At 31.7% G+C, this 25,866-nt stretch overlaps 1 protein-coding gene and 1 long non-coding RNA gene across 2 annotated transcripts in view; one reads left to right on the top strand and one right to left on the bottom strand.

The window, feature by feature from the left end:
* Positions 1-25,866, top strand: part of LOC136066591 (uncharacterized) — a 77,095-nt gene that overhangs the window by 7,273 nt on the left and 43,956 nt on the right. The gene's annotated exons all lie outside the window — the stretch shown is intronic.
* Positions 2,635-10,143, bottom strand: LOC111998382 (zinc finger CCCH domain-containing protein 14). The gene is made up of 3 exons (XM_024030479.2): positions 9,819-10,143; positions 7,485-7,545; positions 2,635-3,744 (listed from the first exon to the last, which is right to left on the bottom strand). The coding sequence occupies exons 1-3, from the start codon at positions 9,898-9,900 to the stop codon at positions 2,967-2,969; spliced, it is 921 nt and encodes a 306-aa protein (XP_023886247.1). The 5' UTR covers positions 9,901-10,143; the 3' UTR covers positions 2,635-2,966.

Below are 25,866 nucleotides of genomic sequence, written 5' to 3'. Positions count from 1 at the left end.
TTACTAGAGGTGTCTATGAATCGAGTTGGGTCGGGTTTTTTAAATCCAACCTACCATAGTCGGGTTGGGGAAAAAAAAAACACTCAATCCAACTCAATTCATCACAAAAGTCCAACCCAACCCAACTCACATGGATCAAGTTGGGCCCATAGGTTGGACATTAAAAAAAAAAAGATTAGAATAATAAATTTATAAAATTTCCAACACAAATAACAACAAATTTACTAATTAAACCCAGGTATAGCACCAAACCAACACAAACTAATTAGTTAGTACATCAAACCAACACAAATAAAAAAAGATTTATAGATTATAAATATGTTAGTAGTTCATCAAACCAAAAGAGTAAATAATAAAATCCAACCCAACCCGACCTGCTGACTCGCACCCAATCCAACCCACTATAAAAAGTAGTTGGAAATCCAACCCAACCCAACCCACCAACCCCTAAAAAATGACCCAATCCAATGAATTGGATTAAATTAGATCGATTTTAACAGATTAGTGGGCTAGATGCATATTCTTACATTTTACTATAAATCAGTTACACATTTGTGTGTTCACTAACCATAAACACTCCACTGAGGATTTGGTGCACCAATTATGCATCACATATATTACACAGCACCACTATAAATTGTCACATCAATTTTTTTTTTTTTTTGAAGAGATAAATTTATTGAAGAAACACAGGAAGAAAACATGCTTAACAATCTTTGCTCTACCTTTTTTTTTTTTTTTTTTTTTTGAGAGGATCATCTTTGCTCTACCTAAAACAACAAATTGCAAACAGAAACCGGTAAAGACAACACCTTTGCAGTAGACGTTTAGAACCAACAGACATGAGTGGAATAAACAAACAAAACTAACTCAGGGAAGACTAATAAACCTCACTCAAGCTTTCTTTGTTAAGATTGAAAATTTGAAATTGTCACTCCCCGGCCCAACACAAGCTATGTTCAACACAGAGTTCTTGAAACTGTAAAGTGTTTCAATTCTTGTTCTTACATCCCATTTGGTGGCTTGCACTCCTCATTTTTCACCATTCCTAGCCTCCACGAATTCTGGAATTCCTCTGACCACAACTGATTGACCAGTGTACCCCCAGCCAGCTTACCTAACAGGTTACTCCACTTAGTGTCAGGGTATCTAACTAGACACCAATTCTCAACTTCTTTCCATATCCTCCTTGAGAAACCACATTTGTTATGACCAAGAAGACCACAATAGTTTCAAAAGTTTTAGGGAGTCTCTCTTATTTGAAAGAGACCCAAACAAGTTGGGATCTCCTATCTGTACTCATTTTCCCTGTTAAAGAGGGATTGTAACATCCAGTTCAACCTCACCCGAAACCCCAGCCTATTTCGTCCTCCAGCACATTTATCTCTTCGATTTTCCCTAGGAAGCACCAAACTCTACAACATCGGCTGTCATCCCATTCAATGGGAGGTTGTGTAATTGAATCAAATAGGAAGCTTCTGTGACCTGCATTTCTAATGGTTGAGTTGTCCCATCAAACTCCTGTAACAAAACTAAACCCTTATCAGAAGAACACGGACTATTATCAAGGTTACACGGTTACCCCATTTCTTTTTTTAAATGGAAACGAATTTTGACAAATGCAGAATTTCATTTTCTTCTTATCTCTACCATATTTGTAAAACAATATGATTTTAGATCAATAACTATCTCATTTATAAAATGTTTAAGTTTCAAGTTTTTGTAATGTAAAATTATGCATAAAAAATGAGTTCATAAATCGATTACTAATATATTACTATATATTTGATTAGTAGGAAATTTGACTTGTATTAACTATTAAGAACGAAGTATATTTTTTAAATGGAATATAGTTGAGGAGGAGAGGTGGGGTTCAAATCACAAACATGAAACACTAAAAAGAATGACATATACTATCAATTAAACCTCAAAATTTTCAAAACATCATCTCAATACAAAGTGTTTTTATGTGATATAAAATTATTTAAAGTTACACAACATGTGACTTTATCATAACATAATGCGTGTAATTCATGTATGCATATAACAATGCGTATTAAGCCAAAAAGTATGATGCTTTACATTTTCTTTTCTTTTTTTTTGGTACAGACTGAAACATTAATACAATAAAGAATCTCCAACGCAACCCAATATTTTATTATGTTACAAAGAAAGTATTAGTACTGATTTAAGAAGCAAAACAATAGGCTTGTGCTCTGGGGAATGATATAAACTAAAATCTAACTTTAAACTTTTTAAAAATAGCTGTTTATCTCATATTACGCAATTAAGCCACTGAAAATAGGTAATTCTCAAATGAATTCTCAAATGAACATGCATACCAACCAAAATTAACAACTAATATATACACAAATGGACATACCCATCTTTGGCTAGATCATTCCAAGCCCATATACCAATTGCGCGATGAACTAAAGCCAGAACCTCCGAGTTTACATCACATCCCCAAACCAACCAAGGGATGGAATTGACAATTAAAAGGCAAAAATAAGGAAAACCTGAGTTTACATCACATCCCCAAACCAAGGGAGGGAATTGACAATTATAAAGCAAAAATAAGGAAAAAGAGAGTTATAAAGCAAAAAATAAGGAAATATGTGGGGCCTCAAAAGATGACACAAATGCACCTATATTTTAAACCGAAGCCCCTCTGTTGTGGCTGAATACTACTTGCAAACAACCCACGTGCCTGTGTTTGGAGCTTAAGGCTTCTTATACATGTTACAGACAATGGGAAATTAAAAACACTACACCAAGATTCCGGTCAAGTTAACCACGAGAGGAGTAAATCTGTCAATATAATAATATTCCAAAATATCATAAACCTAGCAAATCAGAAACAAAAAATAGAACATGAAACAAAACAAAACAAAATCTATTACAAGTGTTCGTCCTAACGAAGATAGCAAGGAAACAAAGATGAGAGGTCGTCAAAGAAATGGGAGTCACATCCCTGTCTTGCGCAATTCCTCAACTCCATGTGCAAAGTGGCACCTCTCTCCAAAAGTGCAGGACCCTTTAGTGAAATTCTCACAGAGCTTGGTCTTGAAGTTGTTTGCTGGAGCCGAGGCCGTCGTCGCATGGTTCCTCATGGGAGGTCCAGAGGTTGCACGAACATTTGCAATGAGCTCTTGTACCATGGCACTGGCTTGATCGATCTGATCGAGAGTACCCTCAAGCTCAATGTTCCTCCTGGTGGGATCCGAATCATGCTCTTTTATGGAAAGCTTTGCTCCTGTCACACGGCAAATATGCTTCGAGTTCACACCATTCTTCCCAATGATGGCTCCAGTAAGTGAAGCATCTACAAGTATCTTAGCAGTGGCGGAGGTTCCGAAGCTAGCCATAGCCCGATGACTGGATTGGTGATGATTGGATGGGTGAGATTCAACCCGGCCACCCATCCTGCCTGGCATTGGTCCCATTGCCCGAGGATCTTCATAGGATGGAGCAGTTGGCTTGCCAAGTTCCCACTCACCATGAGCAAAATGGCATTTATCTCCAAACTTGCATCCTTCGGCTGACTTAAACTTGTTGCACAAACGGGTCTTGACAGCTGGAGGAGATGAACCATCTGGAAATGATGGTGGAGCAGCCGAATTTCTAGCAGATTGTGGAAGAGTTGGGTTGCCAGCAACATTCATCATCTGAGACACAACTTTGATGCCACCAGGAACATAGTGCAAGAAGTGACATGCCTCACCAAATGGGCACCCAGAAGTGCTGCATTGCAAAAGAAAATTGAATGTCATCTGTCAAAAACTAAGTACAATATATACACGCACAGAGGATACTGTAACTACAGGCACACATTGATCAGAAAGCAAAAATTGTTAGCACAGACACAGAATGAACAAAACAATTTAAGGATACCCAACATTGAAAAAATACTGCAATTCTGCATAGGTTTAGAATGTCTAGAAATTTTACAAAATTTGATGTAACCCAATTGAGTTGGGATTATAGCTAAGTTGTGTTGCATACAGAAAGCTAAAATGTCTGGCAAAGTATCAACAGAGACCCCCATCACACACAGAAGCTACAGCACTTTTGTTGCCCTTAAGTTCAAGAGCATTACAAAGAAAACAGTTGACAAAGCTTGCAGAATAGACACTTTAAAGGCAAATCTATGGGCCAACTTTAGGCACCAAATGCCAACCATTTCCCACTGGACAGCAAAGCAAACAGATGCCTGCCTTGTTGCATTCCCAACAGCAACGAGGCCCTAGTGGGAATATAATTTCTATTTCATTCACATGAATGGTAAGGGTTAGAATGCTATTAAAATCTTAATACTACATACAGCAAAACATACAATACTACATATACATTTTCATCAAATACAAGAAAGCAAGTACAAACATGCAAAAAATTCAAAACCATAATTATTTATTAACAATAGGCTCTTGAAAATTAGAATGAAGAGTAAATGTTATCTATTTATTATTATATGCTTTAAACTAGTATAATCTTTTACATCAATATCTTTCTAAATCCTCATGCATCACATACGAAATAATACAGCATGCAGGAAGCAAACACCAGGTAACAGGAACCTACGTCAACATCAACCAGGCAGCATAGCCGGCAGCCCAAGCTTACCTAGGAATTTAATTTAAAATCAACTTTTAAATCTTAGTATAGATGAGGATCACATCCATTTGCAAAAGCACGTCACATTATGGGATAAGATTAAGTGTTTTACTTGAAGAGCTTACTGACTAAAGTAACAGGACAGTGTAAGTTTCTCAAACAGTCTACAGCAATTAAAGCTTATTTCTTATCCAAATAATGTTCTCATTTGTCCCTAATGGATACTAGTCTTTCAAAAACATTAGTCAATTCTCTTAAGGAAGCATGGAAACAAGGCAAAACACAACATGAACACAGAAAAACAGCTAATCTAAAACATTTAAGATACAGACATGGTGAGAGCATGACAAAGATAATTATAAAAGAAAAATTGTTTATTAAAAATAGATACACATAAATATCTTAATCAATCATCTATTACTATCTCTTAAACACATGCATTTTCCTAATCTATTCAACAATTACGACAACAACAAAGCCTTAGTCCCAAATTTCTGGGGTCAAACTCAAGTATAACAAACATGCCATCAACTTCGTAATAGAGCAATGAACTACCTATGAATTAATATAAAATTATCTCAATGCATTTAATCAATCAGCAACAGTAAGCAGACATAATCATAGGAATAAAGAAAAAAAAAAAAAAAAGACATGCCTTAACCAAAGCATTTAATCAATGCCATATATTGTCAAGGTTGTGAAAAGTTGAACTTTAAGCACAGTAAATAGGAACTTCCAAGTGTTGAACAATATAGATTGTAATGAGAATTCATTCAAGCCCGACAGAGTAAAATCATAACAATATAATATACAGACAAGCCACTTTAGGAATAGCATGCTTAGGAATCAGAAGTAAAATTCTACAAAATCTGAGGGTTAAGACAAAACAGAAGTGAATAATTCCTTCATCAAACCATAGCTCCTGCATTACTCTTTCACAATTTTTTTTTTTAAATCCAAACAAATTGTTTATAATCCTAACAACTCCAAATTTGTATTTTATAAAAAAATAAGCCATACTTCCAGGCAATGAAAACACCATTATAGCTTTGACCACTTTACAGTGTACATATTGGTATGGGATCCCTGGAAGTGTAGTAGAGAAATAAACAAGACTTAAATGTAGACTGTTTAAATGACATTCTAACAACCGAAACATCTCACACCACTAAAATTTTGAATTCAGAACTTAGCATCTATCCTATATTGCTACATTATTGGAATCCATATGATTTTATAAACATAAGTTTTTGAATCCACAGACTCACTGTCTACCTTGAATTACAAGGGGAAGTAGTGTCATTTGAACTAACGCTCATTGACATTTTGTGAAAAATGTTAAATAGAAAACCAATGCAGGACATGAGGAATAAAAAAGTCACTCCAAAAGAGGAAAATTACATGATAATTTATATAGGACAAAGTTTAGTTACAAAATTAGTTGTAGCCTTAAGCTACAACCTTACTTAATTAATATCTTTTATTGGAGGTGAATTTTGACAAATCTACCATTGAATTATATCTCCTTCTTATATCCTCCATGATTGCAAAAATTTTAGAAAATTAAAGAACAATAGCTATGTCATCAATAAATTGTTTAAATTATAAATTTTTGTAGTTTAAAATTATGCATAAAATATAAGCTTATAGATTATATAGTAAATAATATACGATTGAGACAAAATTTGACATGCGTATTAAAAACATAAAGAATATGTAATTTAACAGTTAAAATTTCAAAATATATAGTAATTTTTATTTTATTGAGTAAGGTTGTAGCCTATATTAAGACAAAATTTGACATGCGTATTAAAAACATAAAGAATATGCAATTCAACGGTTAAAATTTCAAAATATGTAGAAATTTTTATTTTATTGAGTAAGGTTGTAGCCTTAGGCAACAACCAATTTTGTAGCTAAACTTTGTCCATTTATATATTTGTCAATTTAAAAAAGTATTAATTTTTAGAATGAACCAATTCATAGAGACCAAGAGAACAATGTACTGAGCAGAATTCAAGGGCTGAAAAGGCAGCAAATCTAAAGAAAAATTCTTGAGAATCAGTCAAAATTTTTATATAATGGGCTTTGACATCAACACAGCTTGGAAAACGAAATTTACATGAGAACTTTGTATATGATGATATGATCCACTACTTCAAAGCATAAACATATTATACACAACAGAGATGTGCTACAAACAATGTGGGAAGGAAGTAAAAAGCAACTTCTATTAATGATGAGTCCAGACGACAGTGAAAAAAGGGGGGAAACAACAAGCTGAAGGAGCAGCAAAATTTGAAGGAAAAAAAAGGTCAATTCTTCTATTTTCTTATACTCCAGGAGAATCTGACAAAACTTTCATATGATCATCATGCTGTGGACAAGATTAGTGTTCCAACACATTCTTCACAAATCAATTTGTGCATTGCAAATCAATTCAGTAATTTTCTTAGATAATCAGAACAAATACGGTAACCTTTACCACAGCTTTAGGTTCCAATTCACTGGTCCGCACCACAAAGCTTTTACTTGTAAACATTGTATAACAAATTATATATAACAATATTATGGAGGATGACTTATGCATCCAAGATCCAACAATGGCTTTCAATTTACATATAGTCCAGCAAGTAGTTAATCGAACTGTAAGCTTGTGACCCAACTGTTTCTGTTCATAAGTCTTTCTTAACATGATTAGAACAAAGAGTACAACCTGTATCACAACTTTAACTGCCCAATTCATTAGTCCAGATAACACCAATTTTACTAGCAAAAATTGTGTAATAATGTTTGTTATAACTTATAAAGATTAGCAGTAGATGAAATTGTATTTAGAATATTTATTTTAGATAGGTTAAGATTAGAACCTGAAAAACTTTGTGCAAGGCTTCGATTTGCTTCCTATACCAGTTGGAAAGGACTCCATTTCTGTTGAAGAACATTAATTCATTTCCCTCAGTTAAAATTTCAGTGAGTTATTAAATCTTTGAAGTTTAGGCAATATGTAATATCATATACCATATAGCATTTTTTATCACCATGGAGAATACGCTGTTTCATAAGTAAAAGGATTGTGTTTATTTGATACATGATAATAAGAGTACCAATCCCATTGAAAAATTTAGATAGTGGAAGAAAAAACCAACAGAGGAAGACATCTGTCCTACTTTTTTTTTTTTTAGTAAGACCTCCATCTCTCACCAAACTACATTTTTGTTTAAAACGGATCAGAAAAGAAAAGGATACTTAAACCTTTTGTTTTTCAATCTATTGGTTCCCAAGAAAACCGGATAATAGTCAACAACTAAATCTTTGAGAGTAGCTTGTTGAAGCAAAGTTGAATTTCCTTTTCTCCCAGGAACTAAATTGTAGATAATTTAAGATTTAAGATTTATTTTCCCTTGATTTTCATCTTTCTCAGTGGATAACACATTAATTGTCACTGGTTTGCAAAACTCAACCAACCCTATGAAAGATGATTTTAAGAAAAAATAACTGTTACATACAAGCAGAAAATAATCGCTTGGATAGAGGCGAGAATAGCTAACAACAGCAAGTGTAACATCCAATCAAACTTTTGGAAACTAAATTATCAAACTATGTACATACATATAAATAAAACAGAATGTTGAACAAAATACTAATCAAACTGCAGACTAAAGCAGCCAGCAAAAAATCTTCCTTTTCAAATATATTGCTTTACAAGGAACGCCCACTAAAGAAATACACCACCATCAGTCAAGTTACCATAGACTAATCACTGCTATTGATAAATAATCAAGTATCTACATTAGCTCATTAAAGAAGCAATACGTAACATTAGGAAAACACACCATCCAGTTGACAGCCAAGGAGAGTCAATTGAAATTACCTCAATTGAAATTACCAACACAACCTAAAACAAGACTCATAAAATCTCAACCAGCGTAGTCAAAGACAAGCTGGACACTTGCCTGGGCGCTCAGGCAAGCCAAGGAGGCAAGACGCCTTTGAAGCCTTGAGAGGGAATTCATGGTTCACCTAGACTCTAAAGGTGAGCGCCTTGAACAGAGTATAAGGCACTTGAGGCAAAAGCATCAATGAAATTCAGCCCAAAAAATGCAGTTTTGTAATTTGGCAAAAATAAAATCACTCTTTACATAAATTCAACTTAGGGGTGTCTCTTTGTCTTGCTTTATTCTCTCTCTCACCTCTCTTTCTTTTTGCATCAATTTAGAAATAGTCCTTTTAAATTTCAATCATAAGATTTTTTAGCTTTGACGATTATGCTCATTTTTGTTTTTTATACAATTTTGATAAAGTTTTTGTAAAGTGCCTCCTACCAGTCTAGAAAATTCAAATCATGTCCAATATACATTGGATACATATGATTTGAGTTTATAGAACCATATTTAGAATTTAGCACCTCACTTTACTTGGGCAAGCAACTATTTGGTGCCACATGCCTCAGGTGATACAAAGACTAGGAACCTCAAGGCCACCACTAAGCTCAAGAACAGAGAAAGCATAATCAGTGGGCTTCACAAACACAATCCATTATGAACACAACCATTCCCAACCAATACTTCACCTTCATACCATAAACACATACATAAAACACCAAAGACACAAGAACCCACAAATCTCGAAGTAACCTTGTACTTGTAAACAAAATACCCCCGAAAACATTCATCAATTGCACCAAAATGCTACACAAAATGCTTGCAATCAAAGCAGAATAAAAATTTATATTCTAATGTTTCCAGTTATTTATATTCCAACTGATAACTGAAATTCTATTTCCCAAGACACAAAATACTGAAAACACAAATTTAATTCTCTCAAAAAAAAAAAAAAGCAGGAAAATAATACTATAAAAGAAGCCGTTTCACTTCCAATCAAGCTTACAACATATGATTCGCTCTTTAAATTTTCTTTGGTTCCAATTCAAGTAATAAAAACTCTATGAATCGTATTTCTCAGCAACCAAACGGAGCTTAAGATTCAAAACTTTACTATTCATATAATTTTTTTCCAAATTCAGCCACACTCACTCGCTATCCAAATCAAGCACAGCCATAGCAGTAACACAAAACAGCAAAAAAAACCCTAACTTTGAGCACACAGAAATAAAGGCAGAACTATTTCTATCGTCTATACGTAATAGAGTAGAAGAAAAATGTGTTTACGAGTGTAAGTAGAAGAGCAATGTGAAGGCGTACCTGGCTTGGATTTCTTGAAGCCGCCATTGCCATTCAAAGCAGCTTCGGGCCTAAATCTTTTACGACCACCGCCATACTCCATCGCACACCGAGATCCCTGCTTTTTTTCCCCCAAAGAACCACGCGCCGGAGAATGAATACGAGCGAGCGAAACGAAGACGCGAGAAAGTGCGAGAAAATCCGAGAGAGAGCAAACCCTAAGAGAGAGAAAACTAGGGCTCGAGCGAGGAGAGAGAGAAAGAGAGAAAAAAACGAAAAGGCGGGGTTTCGATTCGAGAGAGAGAGAGAGAGAGATCGTAAATGAAGAGGCGGAATTGAAAATAAGGTTTAAATGTGGTTGATAATTTTTGCAAAAACAAAATCGGAGCGGCGAGACTATCACGTGACCTAGCCCCCATATCCAAATGATGTCAGCTCAGGCTTTTTTTTTTTTTTTTTTTTAATACGGAACAAGTATCTAAGACTAGACATATTTTCGAATTCTATCTTGTCCAATGCAGAAAGACACTCGATACACGTTTCAAAAAATTTTTTTTTTTTTTTTTTTTTAATACGGAACAAGTATCTAAGACTAGACATATTTTCGAATTCTATCTTGTCCAATGCAGAAAGACACTCGATACACGTTTCAAAAAAAAAAAAAATTAAGTGAACTACTATTCTTATTTTATTTTGTTTTTATGTTAAATATATTGTCAATTTTTGTTAATAATTTAACCATTAATCGTATCTATCTTATGACATACTACTTTTTCTTTTTCTTTTTTATGTGAATGATATAGTACTTCTAATATGTAAAGAAATCTTAAATTTCATTGTGGTAAATTGAAAAATATATTATGAATAATCAAATTACTAATGGAAATGAACAATAGTACCAATTTGAAAAAAGCACGAATAGAGAAGATGAAAATTTTAGAGCGTAAATAATTAAAATGAAAACCATCTTAAACTTTCATGGACAAATAGTGTACTTTAGTCTTTAAAAAAAAAAAAAAAAAAAACCCTTCCTCAATAGTTTTTCAAAGCCTCCCAATTCAAAAATCAATTCCACCTATTAATTCATTGTGATACTACCATTGCAATTGGTTGGTTATGTAATAATCATTATCACAGAAAACCCAAACACATTTGCATAAAATACAATATTGTGAGACTTTATTTGAATAAAGAAAAATTTAGCTACAAACTTATTTAATATTATTTTATTGGAGGTGAATTTTAACAAATCCACTATTGGATTACATTTTCTTCTTATATCCTCTATGTTTGCAAAATTTCAAGAAAATTAAAGATCAATAGCTATGTCATTAATAAATTTTTTAAATTGCAAATTTTGTAATTTAAAATTATGCACAAAATATAAGCTTATAGATCATATAGTAAATGATATCTGATTGACACAAAATTTAACATGTGTATTAAGGGTGTAAAGAACATGCAATTCAACGGTTAGATTTTTAAAATACGTTGTAGTATTTATTTTATTGAATGAGTTTGTAGTTTTAAGTTACAACTAATTTTGTAACTAAACTTTATCCTTTAAATAATAGCATCATTGATATGGTTTGTGTTAAGTCTTTTTTTTTTTTTTTTGAGAAACTAGTTAGTGTTAAGTCTTGTAATAACCTTACAAATCCATTAACAAAGGCCTTAATAAGAGAATGAATTTGGAATGCATTGAAGGGGATGGAACTGAAACCCATACAATCATGAGCCATGTATAAGGATACTCAACTTAGGTACTAAGTATCATGATAACTGAGTTCAATGGGAAAAACAAATCATGTGTAGATGGTATAAAATATATATTCAGTTATAATCTTTTTATATTTTTAAATAAATTTTTATCTATACGAGATAGGATCTTAGGCCCATTGTTCCTAGGGCACTAGCCTTATGGTGCCACACGGGCCAGGGCCCAGGCCCATTGGGCCCTGGGCCTTAGCCTTATGATACAATATATGACCCTGTCCCCGTTGACCTATGACCTTGACCTGGACACACCTTGAGGCCTAATCTGAGCCTAAAAACTATGATGAGACCATTCTGTCTTGAACGTCAAAAGTGAGCTCCTCCCGATCAACTTTAGCTTGGTCGAGAATGTGATTGCTCGATGACACAAGGTCTCGGTGGCTCGGTATTGCCTTGGGGAATATTGTTGCCAAGTAGCCTTTTGGAGGCAAGAATCAGTTCCAATGCCACTACCACTGTTCCCAACAGATCATCCACTTAGAACTGATGGAATTGGAACCTCATTCACACAAGTGAGATCAGAAGTAATCATAGCACCACCACTTATCTCAAGCTATAAATAGGAGGGTAGAGTGAGAGGTTGGGGGGTTGGCAAGGGTGGAGAGAAAACAGAGAGAAAAAGAGTAGCCATATCAAGAGAAAATGGAGTAACTCTGTGAGGAAAAAGAGAGGGGTTCGTAAAAATAAGAGTGTGCAACTAGGTTTTCGAGCAAAGGACTACCCATAGTAGGAAAATCAAAGCCCACAATATAAATAGGTTGTGAGCCCATGTATAGGTTAAGCTCGTTAACCATATATTGGGTGCGCACATTATCCATCTTGATGATGTAAGTGCATTTATCCAATATTATTTGAAGGTTGAGTTTTGAAAATTCTCAACAAAATTTCTATAACTCTTATGAATGGGATGTCAAATATAAAAGCATAATATTAATAAATTTCACCTATATGAGCATGGGAGTGGGTTGATTTCTATGAGAATTGGACTTACTCTCTAACATGCTTGTAAATTGGATTATTATGTGTAAGGCCGTAATGTGCTAACAAGTAACAAATAAAGCTTATGTCTAACTTGGATTATTATGTGTAAGCAATGACACTCTAATTTCCCCTAAGCAATCGATCATAGTTTAATCCTAAGACTACTACAAACTCTAGAGTAAGTATTGTAGTTTTGTTATGTGAAGGTTTAATGCAGATTACAAGTTACACTTTCATGATACATAATGATCTAAAATTTCCCAGCAATCTCTATCTTTTTTTTTTTCTTTTTTTTTTTTCTAATTTTAAAATTAAAACTAACATGTAAATCTTTGCAAACGCATGGTTACAATTACATTCAAAATTTTTACATAGAAGTATAAGACAACTTTAATTGAGTGTTTTTATATATTTTAAAGTTATGATTCACATGTAAAGACACTTGCCACGTAATTATTGATAGAATAACACCTGGCACAATTGAAGTCTATTTAAAATCAAAAGATAAAATTTTGAACTAATAGGGGTATGCTCCATGATGATTACTTTTTATCATTAAGCCAAGACACCAATTGGTTTTTGGTATAAGCGGAGTTTAAACCTTAAATCTTTTATTCGACAACAAGAAATATTATTAGCTAAGCTAACTGGATTCTTTAGTAAACCAACATACACCTTTGGTGCAATAGTCACTCCACAAGTATAAGTGCTTGTGAGATGTAAGAGGCAAGAGCCGGGTTCAAGTCTCCAAAAGGGAGCTTCACACACATATATACTTAGATTATGTTAGAGTAGAATTTCTATCTTGTAAAAAAAAAAAAAAAATCAAAAGATAATTGACATTAAATTAGTGGCCAATTAAAGGGACACTTGGCACAAAATTGTAATGCAATTAGAGTCACCTTTTTTAGAGATAAGATAAAATTTCAAACTAATGGGGGTATGCTCCATGATGATTACTTTTTATCATTAAGCCAAAACACCAATCGGTTTTTGGTAGAAGCGGAGTTTGAATCTTAAATCTTTTATTCAACAACAAGAAATATTATCAACTAAGCTAACCGGATTCTTGAGTAAAAGGCAAAAGAATTGTTCGCTCTATGCTCACCGCATAGCTCCGTAAGCTAACCAAATTCTAATTTGATTATATAATGAATTTCTCTCAGGTTTTACTTTATTATACTTTAATGTAATGTATATGATACGATGATTGGAGGATAGTCATGGGTAGCACTACACTATTCTCAGGGGTTCAAATGAACCCCCTGACTTCCCAAAAAAAAAAAATTATATATATAAAAAAAAAAAATTGTTAGTTTAATTCTATAATTTTTTTCTTAAAAATATATTATCACACCCTAACTTAAATTTTACACACCCTTATTACAAGTTTTTCCAACTCTAAGAATAAAAAGTAAGTGTTTGTGAATTGTAATTGTCATTATTTTTTATAAATTTATATTATATGTGTGAGTGTGTCTAATATTGATTGTGTGCATTATTTTTTGTTATAATATTATTTGTTTGAATTATGATGTATGTGGATGTTTATGTGTACATTATAATATAAATATATATAATTTAATAATTAGGAAATAAATATGGTTTGTTACGTGTGTGTATATTGTTATCATGTTATAATAACTTTTTGTTATAAAGTTAGTAAAATTCAAGAAAAAAAACGTAAAGTTAGTGATTGTCAAAGTATTTGATTAGTTAAGTAGACACGAGTGTATAATTTTATGTATGAATGAGTGTGGTTGTGTACATCAATAATTAATACAAAGCCAATGAGTTTAATTTAGTCATTTAGTTTAAAATATTTTTATAAAAACAATAACAAATAGATAATAAAAACTGCATAAAAATAAAAATGTTAGATAAACTTAGCAAAATAAAATGATTATAGGCTCATAACTATTCACATTGGCAATAGATACTTATAATAAACTATCATATAACAATTCAAAATTTGAATACTTGTAAAAGGAAATTCTAAAACTTCATGTATTATTATTATTTTTTTTTTTTGGGTCGGTAACTCCATGTATTCAAGTTCTTTTTTTATTCAAAATTTTTAATGACCCCCCTAAACAAAATTTATGGAGCCGCCACTAAGGATCTTTAGTGCATTTTAACATTAAATAAGTTAAAATATGATTTTAATTAAATGAAACTTAATAGAAGGGAATAGTTAATAACTTGCATGTATATTATACCTAGTTAAGTTAAAAGGAGCTATCTTGCGTAGGTAACGAGAAGTGATTGAAGAATGAAGGCTATATATATCCATGCATATAGGCTTTTTTTTTTTTTTTTTTTTTTGAGGAAACATGCATATGGGCATTTTACGAGAAGTGATTGAAGAATGAAGGCTATATATATCCATGCATATAGGCTTTTTTTTTTTTTTTTTTTTTTGAGGAAACATGCATATGGGCATTTGAAAACTAAGAGTGAAGCAGAAAAATACAAAAAAAGAAGGGTTCTTCTCTGCTTTAGTCTACTTTGGTAGTTAGAGGTCTTAATGGAGGATTGGAGTGATTATGTGAGACCCGCCATTTTAGAATTCCCAACCCGAATGCATTTTGGGCATAACATATGGCGCTGGGAAGGACCTTGGAAAACCAATTCTGCAAATTTTTTTGCTGAAAGTTTTTGTTCTTTTACTGTTATACATATTGCATGTTAACAACAGAGTAGGTAAGACCAGGTGCATTGAGCTTTAACAAAAGTTTCGATTGCTGTAGAATAATTCCATTGAAAATATAATCTGGGAACTAAAAAGAAAATGTGAATTGCTAGGAATTCTGAGTTATGCGAGTCGGTGAGTGATTTTTTTTAAAGCGTGTACATGATAGAGGATGAAGATGAGAAAGACATACCCTGAATCTCCATCAATGAATTGCTTACTTTCTCTCAATCTTTTTTTTTGGTGATGCACGGAAAAATTCCTTTTTTTGGTCAAATATGACAATTCCTTTTCATTACAATCTTATCCCTTGAAGTTCTTGAACTTCATTCCCTCTTTCATCGATTTGATACATGTTAATTATCATTTTCTTGTTAACAGGCCAGAGAAGATGATTGTAACTTTGGAGATGTAGAATCTATGACCCAAAACTGCAATAAAAAAGTAGAGAAGGTAAGTAGTAAGAAGGGCACCTCGAACAAACTTAGAAGGAAGTGAGAAGAAGAGATTGGGTGGAGTGGAGAGAGAGAGAGAGAGAGAGAGAGTTTTAGTGGAAGTGAGAATAAATTTTACTTTTCTTTTAGGTAGATGTTGGAATTTTTTTTTTTTAATAAATAATTGTGACGTGACATATTTTAGTTGAATGTAGATTTAATGAAATAAATATAGCGGTGGTTTCATGAATTTTTTACAAGTTGGTCATTAAAATACAAACACATACAAATACATAAAGTACAAACTTTCTTATTTCAAAACCATTGCATGATAAGGTTCATTATCAACGCTACATGTTACATATCTTTCAAAATTTTAGTTAAATAAAATTTTTCTTGGACTTTTTCTTTTTGTTTGTAAGGACCTAAAATATTATTAAGGGGACTAAAATTTAAAGACAAATTTTGGCTACAAATCTCTCACTAAACAAATTAACATGACTACATATTTTGAAAATCTAACTGTTGAATGACATGCATATTTTTCAAACCAATCGGATGATATTTACTATTTAATCCATAAACTTATTTTTTATGTATAATTTTAGACTACAAAAACTAGATATTCAAACGTTTGATTAATGATATAGCATTTAATCATTGATCTTCTTGAAATTTTACAAGTATGAAGGATATAAGAAGAAAATATAATCCAATGATGGATTTATCAAAATTCACCTTTAATAAAAATCTATTGAGTGGAGTTGTAGTAGTTTAATTATGTTGGGCCTAAAAAAATTTAGAGTGGTCAAAATTTTTTGAAGGATAAAAAATCATAAATTTTTTAAAATTTATATATAATAATTTTCTCCCAAGTCAAGGTAGTCCTGTGACCAGCTTGGACTTAATGTGGAGCCGTCCTTGACTCAAAACAATGTAATTTTAATGTGTTAAAACTACTCCGTATTAAAACTAAATCATTTTGAGTTTGGTTAGCACTTAACATCCAACTCATTAGTGAATAGAATAGTCATTTTCCAAGCGATAGGTAATGTTACGGGTGTGGATCAAAATTTTAAAATTTTAGGTATTCCAAACATTAAAGGTATAAATTACAATTTAGTCGAATAAAGAATAAATGAAAGATACTTTTGGGTTGAGAGAAAACAAAGAATGACTCAAAGAGAGTGTTTTGGATTGCAATGGATTCAAATTTGAAGGGAAATGATATTATTTATAAAAAGAGAATATGTCCTTTAAAATACAGTAGTTGGAGAATTATAACTATTGTAAAATATGAGGGCATTGGAAAACAAATCCAAATATAATAAGGGCAATTCCCAACTAAAGTTAACAAAACTATGATCCAAATCATAGAATTGCACAATCTTGCGATTGCATATACTCAAAACGATTAGAATCATTCAAATTTAAGGATAAGTTGGATTGTATAATCCTAACAAGCCCACACGAGCCCTGTTTTTAAACTATTTTCTTTAGGCTGATGAAAGCCCAATTGTGCCAAAAAATTAAGAACAAAAAACAAATAGGCCCAATTTTGTTGTCTTCTTTGAGTTTATGAGAAGAAAGAGACAGGCATATAACCAAAATTCACACGAAGAGAGAGAGGGAGAGCGAGATAAAACGGAGGACGAGAAAGAGACTTAAAGCTAAAAAGTAAAAAGGAGTCAGAAGGAGAATTAGAAAATGGGGATCGGTGGAATGTTAAATGGAAACTTTTTAAAAAAGGAGTGCCACGTTTCGATTTTTGCTTGTTGACTATCTCTTTTTGTTTTTCCCCCTGTTACTTTATTTTATAAAGGCAGCCACATGAAAGTTACCGCTGTAAGTAGTAAATATAATAATTATAAAAAATAAGAAGTAGTAAAATATGATACTTGGTCTTTCAACGTTAAAAAAAAAAAAAAAAAAAGCATGGCCATCCAATTGAATATTAATTTTCAAAAAAAAAATTGAATATTAATTTTATACTTAATAATAAAAATAATAGTAGATTGTACCTCGTATATTAAGTTCCTATTTTTGCAAGGTTTTAGAGCAATTACATCAGCTTGTGTATAAGATTATGTCTATTTTATACTTAAAACTTACTTTTTCTATTTTACACCGTCGCTTTTACAAAACATTCATTATCAGTTTATTTATTTTACAAGATATTTTAATAAAATATTATTTCTTCTCAATTTTTTTATTATTTCTCTCAACTGACTTTACATACACTCTCTCTCTCTCTACCATTTTTTTCTAATTTGTTGCTCTCTTTATACCCATCTCTAATCTCTGAATCTCTCATGGCCAAATCTCAAGCTTCCACCATCTCCGATCCTCATCAACACTGTGACACCCACCTACAGACTGGCACCATCTTCGATCCTTGAAGAAAACGGAGCTTCCAAGCTCCACCATGACACCCACCCACAGACTGCCACCATCTTCGATCCTTGAAGGAAACGAAACTTCTAAGCTCCACCGTGATACCTACCCATAGATTGCCACCATCTCTGATCCTTAAAGGAAACGAAGCTTCCAAGCTCCACCATGACACCCACCCACAGACTTCCACCATCTCCGATCCTTAAAGGAAACCGAGCTTCCAAGTTCCACCGTGACACCCACAGATTGCCACCGATACTCTCTACTCTCAAACCACTCTCCAATCTACAAGCCTTGAACAGCTTGTGAACCAAAAAAGTCAAGCACTGATCATTCTAGTCAAGCACCAATCTATCTCTCTGTTAGTTTGTCTGTGTAAGTTTGTTTGTGTGTGGGTGTGTTTGTGTGTTGATTTGTCTTTGTGGATGTGTTTATGTGTGGGTGTGTTTGTGTGCATTTGAGGAAAAATAAGATGAGGAGAGAAAAGTCACTGAGTTCGTTGAGCACGAAGAAGAGAGAGAAAAAAAAGGTGCGAACGAAAATTAATAAAATAATAAATACACGTGCTACAGTAATCGTGCATATATGCACGGTTATTGCAGCAATTGTGCATAAATGCACAATTATGCACAAGTTGGTGTGTGTGTGTTTTTTTTTTGCTCAAATTTTGTAAAATTAGCCACATTTTTTTTCATTTTGCACAATTATGCCCAAGCACAATTATGCCCACTTTTTTCATTTAGCCACTTTTTTCATTTTCCCAAGTCTTTTTTTGAAAAGGCACCAAGACTTAACCTCTTAATAATAATAATAATAATTGAACACATTAATTAAAAATGTTATTTTAATTAATATTTTAAGATTATGTGTATATATATATATATAAATATATTTATGGTATTTGAACTTTTGAGGTATGAGACATGTCGTTCTTTTCTCATATATTGGTAATTTTGTATTTCTAAATAATTTGTAGTTCTTGGAGTTGTATCTTATGTCAAATTTACTTGTTTTCTTTAATGATTTTAATATTTTTAACATATATCATTCTTATTAGTGATTTTTCACCTTATTGGTATCTAGCAATTGTTGAACTTTTTGAATAAATTATGTTGAAAATTAAGTGTTTAAGTGTGTGTGTGTGTGTATATATATATATATAAGTAGTGATGTGTGATATACAAAATTAAATTATATTGATGCAACACTTTGTTTTTTTTTTTTTTTCCTTCTCCATTTTATGGATAAATTCATAATTTTAGTGATTAGTCAACACCAACATCTTTTTTGCTTTTGAGGATATTATAATTCAAGATTTGATCCAACCCATACAATCGTATTTAAGATTTGATTAACAACATTTAAGAACTCAATTTTAACAATATTGACCCCAATGATTGACACGCAATGACACTCAAAAAAATGAAAAAAGAAAGATGTCAATTGTCAAAATTAAAAAAAATTAAAAAAAAAAAACCTCAATTTAAAATTTTGGTCACCTCATGGTGTCAATTTGAAGGAATGTTGCGTGGATTTCCTTATTTATTTTTGATATAATTAAAATATCGGATTATATATCAATAAGGTGTATGAAATTCATTAAAATTTTAATAGCTCAACTAGTTAAGACTTTTTAGCGTTTTCAAGACATTCACTCAATGTAACTCTCAAATTATCAAAATAATAATAATAATAATAATAATAATAATGCATGAACTTCAAGATGGCAATATATAGCCAATTTTGTGTCTCTTAATTACTTTCACCTAAATTCACCATGCATAGTACGTGCATGCTTCTAGCTCCAAAGACTAGATGATGGGCTGTAGATATTTCTCCATTGACAACAAGACCCAAGACACATCATCCATACTTCACATGGCACTCTGTACTAATAATTCTCTTCAAATCTCCATCAATCTAATTGCAGCTATTAAAAGAATTAGAAAAAAGAAGAAGAAAAATCATTAGTAGGAGACAACATATATATCAGTGTTTTATATATGATCAACTCAACTGGCTGCCACTCTATATATATTCCCTCAAAGTGTGGGTGACACACGATTAATAATGATTACAACTTAGAAACTATTGCTAAAAACCTCTATTGCTTGCAGATTCTGGTGTATAATAAGGCATATATGCCATATCAATCTTAATCTGGGGAAGGTTGAAACTTGTAGTGCTCCGGCCGTATGTCCTTTCTTCCTGCCAGCTATATGTCTCATTATACAAACAAACAAGAAACAATGATAGCACATAAATTTAAGTTGAACCAATATACGGTCGTAATTAGCATGAAGGCTAGACTAGACACCACGTGATAAGCATATATATTCATGATAATATATATGATCATGTTTACTTTTTTTTTTCTTCCTTTATTATATATGTTTACTTATAAATAGGACAAAGTGAGAAGTTGGTGGCCTATAAATTTATAACCTCATGCTCTCTACAAGGACTACGCTGAAACTATAATTCAAACATTTTTTATGTCATTTTTCTTGAAAGTATTGCTAAGATATTACAATTTTTATTATAATTCTGTTTTTAAACAATCATTTGTTATAACCATGCCAAATCTAATATATTAATTCTATCTTGCACACCCAATTTACGGGTTAGTGAATATGATATATATGATTTAAAGAATACACAGTCATATATCAATTTATACTAATTGATTTAGTAAATTTTGAGAAAGCCAAAACGTACATTTCCTTTTAATTTCTTTGGCTAGCTAGCTTCATTAAGTAAAAACATTGGAGTTTCTCCCAAACTACAAACATGCTGGCCTTGTATTGTTTTATGTTGGTTTATAAATGCTTGCCTAGCAAGTCAAAGAGAAAACGATAGAAACTTATGTTTAAACTTGATTTTAGTTAGTAGGGGCTCTATCGATTTGGTGAGAGGCAACAGCAATGACAGAGAGCAATTGTGGCCAAAGAGGTCACCGGAGGTTTGCAGTTTGCACTGCAATTTAAGTGGAAGAATACATGCATTCTTACAATGTTAATATTACCCACTCGGTTTTGCATGCAACTATATATAATATATGTACGTGCGTTAACTTGTGCTAAGCACGTTTGATACAGATCTGGTCCATTAGCTAACGGTATTAGCTCCAAACATGTTTAAAACTATCTTTTCCAACCCATATATTATAAGATAGATTATAAAATTATTCATGTATATTATTTAAATAAATCACATAACTCATAAAAAGAAATTCATGTGACTAAAATTACATTGAATGGTTTTTTCAAGTGCCACGTAGTGTTGAAGCAACATAAGTTACACAACTTTAAACATGATTGGCTTTTGACTTTGGATGTTCACCCAAATCTCTTGTTAAGAACGTGGCCACGCTCACACCACCAATGAAAAAAATTTAGTACGATCTCTAATGATGAATCTTGTCATGCGCACACTTTATATGTAGATATAAAGGTATGAAAAATTCTTAGTTTATATTGTACTAATAATGTAAACTTATATTGTACATTTTTGTGTGTCTACAATATCTTTTTAGAGATAATTACAAAATGCTGTCAATCCTATAGCTCGAATATTTCCCCTAGACCCTCAAACACTTTGTGTATAGAGAGGTGCCAATTTAATTATAAGGCTCTTGGCTTGTGTGTCTACAATATAAATTTACATTGCTGGTATAATGTAAACCTAAAAAAGTCCTAAATGTATATCTAATGTCATGTCTTTTTTTAATTTAAATAATATGACACCATATACATTATATTAAATATAAAAAATATAAAAATAAAATTTTGAACGTAAAATGCTCTCTTCATTTATTTGATATTAAAAGGGTCTCATTATGTTTTGTTAGGTGTTTGTGAGTATCCCTTTTACCATATATATATATATATATGTATGTTTACTTCAAGAATAACGCTACAACAACAAACTATTTTATAACATTTTTATAAATAGTTGATGTGGCCAGCTTCTTATTAGTTTTCATCTTAGCCCACCATTAACATTGTTTTTTAATTTACGAATAACCATTCACCATTTTAGCAGTTTGTAAATTTTTTTTGTAAAAAAGTTTGTATTTCTAGTATTATTTTTACTTCAAACTACAAACTACAAAGCAAAGAAATACGCTATTTTTTCACTTAAATTTCATATTGATATTGTTCTTCATTTGTTTTCTTGGTTGGTCAAACATAATTCATATTCCTTTTCGTCCTTAATCCCTTTCCTTGATGATGTTTCATCCATTTTGATTAAACCAAATCAGCATTTCGATTCTTTAACTTCTATTCTTGTCCGAAGCACTTAAAAACCTTAGAGGGAGAGCCATGTATGGTGGGGGTCTTTGTCGAGATAATATAGACCACAAATAATCAACTGGTTCGAGTACAATATTTATGTCATTCCACCAATTTGATATGCAAAACTCAAATTTGACACTTAATTATTAGGTGAAGAAAGATGCAAAAATGGAGAGCAATAATGATCAAGTTGAGCTATTTTCAAGGTTCTAACAGGCCTAAAAGGACCTAACAACTCGTGGGGTCCTTATCCTCTTTGTGATACTGAAAGGGCCCAAAATATACGATAAATCCAAGTAACAAGATTGCACCATTAAAAGATAAAACTCTTACTAGTGTGATCAAAACAGTAACTATGTATAATTTTGATTCTCCCTCTTTTTTTTCTTTTTTCTTTTTTTGTTGTTGAAAGATTTTGATGAATACCTTCTTCTTTTACAAAGTTTTGAGGATGAGTAATGACTTGGCCAGTACGATTTCTAGCTACCATTAATATGATCATCTCAACTAGATGAATACTACATTAATGGTGATTTTCTAAACCAAACCACTAAATTCTGATTTTTAGACCAAATGATTTTCCACAATCTTTTCTAGTTAAAGTTTAGTCAAGGAGAGAATGCATCTTCTGGAAAATTTGAAACATTTTTTTTGAGCGTGAAGAGGACCATACATATATTTTCAAAATGACTTTGGTTCTATTATTGACAAGTTGTCTCATTATTGCTAACTAAGCAATCCCTAAGTAGTGAGTGGGATGACCATTACTTGTAGAAAATAAAATTTCCCTGGATTTCACGGCAACCTAAACACAATGATCTTGGCTCTTTTATAGACAAGTCACAAGTTGTCTCATTATTGCTAAGTAAGCACTCCCAAAGTGAATGATTGGGATGGCCATTAACTGTGGCAAGTTCAACAGAAAATAAAAATCTCCTAGCTAGATTTCATATAGCAACCTAACCAAACCAACAAAACAAGATAAATGTTACGTTCACAATATTTTCACAACAAAAGAAAGAAAAATAAACAAAATTCTAAACTTCATAAATTTGATCATCAACATTTCAAGTGAAATTTCATGATCAAAATTTTTATCTAATGTGTTTCAAAAAAAAAAATTATCTGGTGCATATAACAATGTAAACGCACCATACAATTTAAAATATCATCTAAATTATCTCATAGATTCTCTAATGATATTTGTTTTTTTAGTGGGAAGTTATCTAATCAGTCCTCATTGATTTATCTTACAATTTCAATAAGTTTACAAATATAACTTTTTTATAGTTGTTTATTACAATTATTGATGTGATAGATTTTAAGTAGTGTTAGATTACGTGGATTTATATAAAAATCAATAACAACTCAATGTTTTACTAAGCTGTGAAAAAAAAAATTATATATAGCATTATTCTTACAATTTGGTTAAAAATTGTATATGAAAAATAACATAATTAATGAGTTTTTATTAGTGTATTGATTAATATGAACCACAAATGAAGTTACATAAACTAGTTTTCACATCATTTTGTACACCAATATTTAAAAATTACTACTAACAGTGGCGATTCTAGGAATTTTTCTTAGGATATTCTTTAAGAAATATAAATTATACAATCTAATAAAAAAAAGAAATTCATCTATTGACAAGGACAACTATAAAAAAAAAATACGCAAATACATAAAGTTTACAATTGTCATCTACGAGTTTTCATATTTTGAAATCATTGCATGATAGTCTTATTATCAATACTATAAGCTATATCATTTTTAATGTACACAACCAACAAATCATTTATCCACTAAATGTAAAACAAATTATGGAGTAAAATTTTATTTTATTGGCATTAAAAAAAAAAACTGAGATGTTCTCAAATTTTTTTAAAGAGTAGACAAATAAAAAATTTTAAATTATTATATAAAAAAAAAATTCTAGTCAAGGTGGTCCTGGGACCACCCTGGCCTTAAGATGGCGCCACCCCTGGCTACCAAACATAATATAAAATGCAAATGGAGTTGCGTAAACCAGTTTTCATATAATTTTGAATACCAATATTTAAACACTGCTGCGAAGCATAATATGCACATTAAATAGAGTTGGATGAACCAATTTTCACATTATTTTAAACACTCCAATCAAAATATGACACACACACACAGGCCCTTAACTGTACATTTCCCACAAAATCAATCGATGAGGTTCCGACATGATGTGAAAACACATGAAAGGAGCTAGTGGCTGCCAAAATGTGACACACACACATCGAGTGAATAACTTGTACGTGCCTTTTGCTGGTTTACGTATGGTTGGTAGACTCCTTGATCGAATTGTTAACTTTAGGAAGACCAGCAATTTGAGGCCAACAAAATTTTAGGTACATCAGCCTCAGCCATTTCCTTTCATATCGGGGAAGTGAAAACAGGTCCCTCCATGTGTCATTAATTTCTTTGTGATATTAGGTGGCCTCACTTCTCAAGAAGACACAATTTTTTTAACTCTCTCTTACTTTTTATGTATAACAATCCATTTTATGTTTTAATGATCTGTTTTTGTAACAAAATAATTAGTATATAATTATATATGTTTGAATGAAGTTTATTTTACTTGAAAAATAAATTGCGTAAAAGTTCAGTTATATCTAAAAATATGAGGCTTTAAAAAGTTTTACATTAATTGAAGTAAGGATAAACTTGCAATTAAGGTTTTTTTTTTTAAATATATAAATTCAACAATTTTAATGAAAGGAAGGAATTTGAATTATAGATATTTCTATTAAAATTAAACACCACTAAGTGTAAGTTGAACTACAAAATTATTGAAAATTTGCACCCTAAGTTAAAACATTGTGCTTGTAATTTTTCAAACTATCATAAGGACTTCTCAATCATTTTTGTACATAAAATCTGAATTTGCTCCTTTTCTTTTGTGGTTAAGTGTAAAGTAGACTCTACATCAATCCCTAGCATTAATCCTTACAAGAATGGGGCAAATGTCATTGAACCATAAGTTCATTGGCCAAATGTTGCTTTGTTTATCAATCATTTTTTTTTAAGAGTGGGATTTTAGTATTTTACTCCTTAACCTGGGGTTTTTGCGAGTGAAGTAGGTTGAGATGATTTTAACTTATCGGAAATATATTTAATTCAACATAAGATTAATTATGACAATCGAATAAAGCAAATGGTATTGGCTCAATAATTAAACAAAAACGAAAAGAAAAGGGAAATTTTCAATAGTGTATTTTTCAAGTATATATATATATATATATATGAAAATCGTATTATCATAGCAACACACCCTAGATTCTCACAAAAATTAATAATAAAAAAAAAAACCACCCCATTAAGTTGGGTGGTTTAGTGACTTGGGGCCACGTGACATTTTAGTTATATACTTGATAGCTAACTTAGTCAATAATCCAATAGTGTTACTTTTTTTTCTTCTTCCAAAGGAATTTAATTGTATTACTCACTTTTGTTTATAGAGAGAC

The sequence above is a fragment of the Quercus suber genome, unplaced genomic scaffold (genome assembly GCF_002906115.3).
Source record: "Quercus suber isolate HL8 unplaced genomic scaffold, Cork oak 2.0 scaffold_40, whole genome shotgun sequence".
In the NCBI taxonomy this organism is placed as follows: Eukaryota; Viridiplantae; Streptophyta; class Magnoliopsida; order Fagales; family Fagaceae; genus Quercus; species Quercus suber.
This window is presented reverse-complemented; position numbering and strand designations above follow the sequence as displayed.

Coding starts and splice junctions, on each gene's coding strand:
- LOC111998382 (XM_024030479.2), bottom strand. CDS start 9,900: ATGGAGTATGGCGGTGGTCGTAAAAGATTTAGGCCCGAAGCTGCTTTG. Junction 7,546..9,818: donor CTTCAAGAAATCCAAGCCAG/GTACGCCTTCAC, acceptor GTTCTTCAACAG/AAATGGAGTCCTTTCCAACT. Junction 3,745..7,484: donor CCTTGCACAAAGTTTTTCAG/GTTCTAATCTTA, acceptor TTTGCAATGCAG/CACTTCTGGGTGCCCATTTG.